We start from the raw sequence: 1,863 nt of genomic DNA, 5'->3' as shown, positions 1-1,863 counted from the left end.
AGAGGAAGGACGTGCTGGACGGGCTCTGGCCGATCACCGAGGTTGGCCCCAGGTGGCGGGTCGAGGAGGTCGGAGAAGATCGAATAGTGGACAGAAGGCTTCGATAATTGAGCTCCAGCGGTTGTGCTGGAACTGATTGAAATCTGATAAGTCGGCGCCTTTTTGTTCTTTTCTTTTTATATTGTAACACTATTAATTACCTAGTTCCAGTAAGATTTATAAAGTGTACTCTGTAAACGTACACTGTATGCTGTCTGATATTGTGTGTGCGAGATTGTACCAGTGTGCATTGCACAGCTTCCACGCAAACGGGAGACACGGTTTGAAGGGTGGACGGATTTTCTCCTGGACAAATACAAGCCGATAGCCCTGGGCGGTACATCTGTGGGCTGCTCGTCCCGGGATTGAATTCTGTGGATGCTGTGTGACCACTCGGCTTAAAAAAATACAGTCGGGATGGCGGCAGCTGCTTTTCGGGGGTGGTGTGCGGCTGCGAAGGCGGCAGAGAGCAATGCGTGCGTGCTGAGGGGGGTGGAGACCAGCGTACCAGATGAAGTGTTACGTCTAGGTTTGAGTGCGGTTAAAACGTTTGGCAAAGTGGAGATTGTATCGCGGAACTTTGATTTTAAGGCAGGTACAGATATAGTGTTAGTGCAGACAAGTGAGGACATAACAGGGGCAGAGTTGCGAGAGGACATTGGCGTCCCCGGGGATGCGGGGCCATGGCGCCTGCAGAGTGTCGGGGAGGGAGGGGCCAAAGCTCAGCGAGCAGAGTTGCCAGCAGAGGGGGGAGGAGATCTGAGGGAGCGGATTCTTTCGGTGCTGGAGGATGAAGGGAAAGAGTGGTCAGATTTGGAAAAGTTGGTCAGTTCCCGTTCCACCGTGAAAGGCGAGAGCTCTGGGTTGACCTCTGCACTTACCTCCTTAGCGAGAAGGCCAGAGGGGCCCCGCCAGAAGATAAGAGTTTTCTCGGGGATAACGCCCATTCCCGAGGGTGAGGAGGATTATGAGACATGGGTTGAGCAAACGTCACAGTTGTTGAGGGAGTGTCAGTGCTCGGATGAGGAAAAGCGACAGAGATTAGTTGAAAGTTTGCGGGGAGAGGCGGCTGGGGTAGTGCGAGGTGTGAAGTTTAACCAGCTTTTGGCCACTCTGAAGGACGATATGGAGGCTTTGGAAAGAGCTTTTGGGTTGACTGGGAGCTCCTCGGGGAGTTTCAAAACATGTATCAGGAGGAGGGTGAGAAGCTCTCTGCGGACCTTTTATCGGCTAGAGAGACAGTTTAATGGCTGGCCGCGCCGGGGAGTCTTTCGGCCTGAACAGGTGGATCAGTTCAGAATGGATCAGGAATTTCGGGGTACCCAGTCCGAGGACAAGATTGCTTGGAGTCTCCGGCAGTCTTATAAAACGCTCCCTCCTCCGACGTTCGTTCAACTGATCAGAGATGTGAGGGGGGATGAGTGCGCGTTGAGGCCTCGGGAGGATTCTGTCAGCAGGGTGAGATCCTCAGTTGTAGCCCCGGTGGGGACGGAAGAGAATCGGGCTCCACCCGGCAACTGAAGGAGGTGGTGGCCGAGCTGAGGGCTGAGGGGTCGGTAGGGCAGGCTTCGCCCCCCAGAGGACGGACAGCGCAGCATGCTGCAAGTGGCGGGAGGTCAGCGAGAAGAGGGGCGACTAATAGCGTGTTCTATAACTGTGGGAAAGAGGGACACTTCCGGAGAGACTGTGAAAGGCAGGGGGGTGTGCTATAACTGCGGGGAGGAGGGTCACTTCTGGCGCGAATGTGTGCGGCCGGAAACCTCAAGGAGGGCGAGTCCCCGGGTATCCAAGAAGGGAGAGGTGTCGGGAAACTTGGAGGGGACC

General features: G+C 55.1%; 1 protein-coding gene across 1 annotated transcript; it reads left to right on the top strand.

Moving 5' to 3' along the window:
* Positions 1-456: 456 nt before the first annotated feature.
* LOC140724301 (modulator of apoptosis 1-like) lies at positions 457-1,560 on the top strand. Its single transcript, XM_073038755.1, has one exon. It carries the CDS (start codon positions 457-459, stop codon positions 1,558-1,560), a length of 1,104 nt encoding a protein of 367 aa, XP_072894856.1.
* The last annotated feature ends 303 nt before the right edge of the window (positions 1,561-1,863 follow it).

Source organism: Hemitrygon akajei, unplaced genomic scaffold (genome assembly GCF_048418815.1).
Source record: "Hemitrygon akajei unplaced genomic scaffold, sHemAka1.3 Scf000185, whole genome shotgun sequence".
Classification (NCBI taxonomy): Eukaryota; Metazoa; Chordata; class Chondrichthyes; order Myliobatiformes; family Dasyatidae; genus Hemitrygon; species Hemitrygon akajei.
This window is presented reverse-complemented; position numbering and strand designations above follow the sequence as displayed.

Bases quoted from the DNA above. Each gene is read 5' to 3' on its own strand.
- LOC140724301 (XM_073038755.1), top strand. From the start codon at position 457: ATGGCGGCAGCTGCTTTTCGGGGGTGGTGTGCGGCTGCGAAGGCGGCA.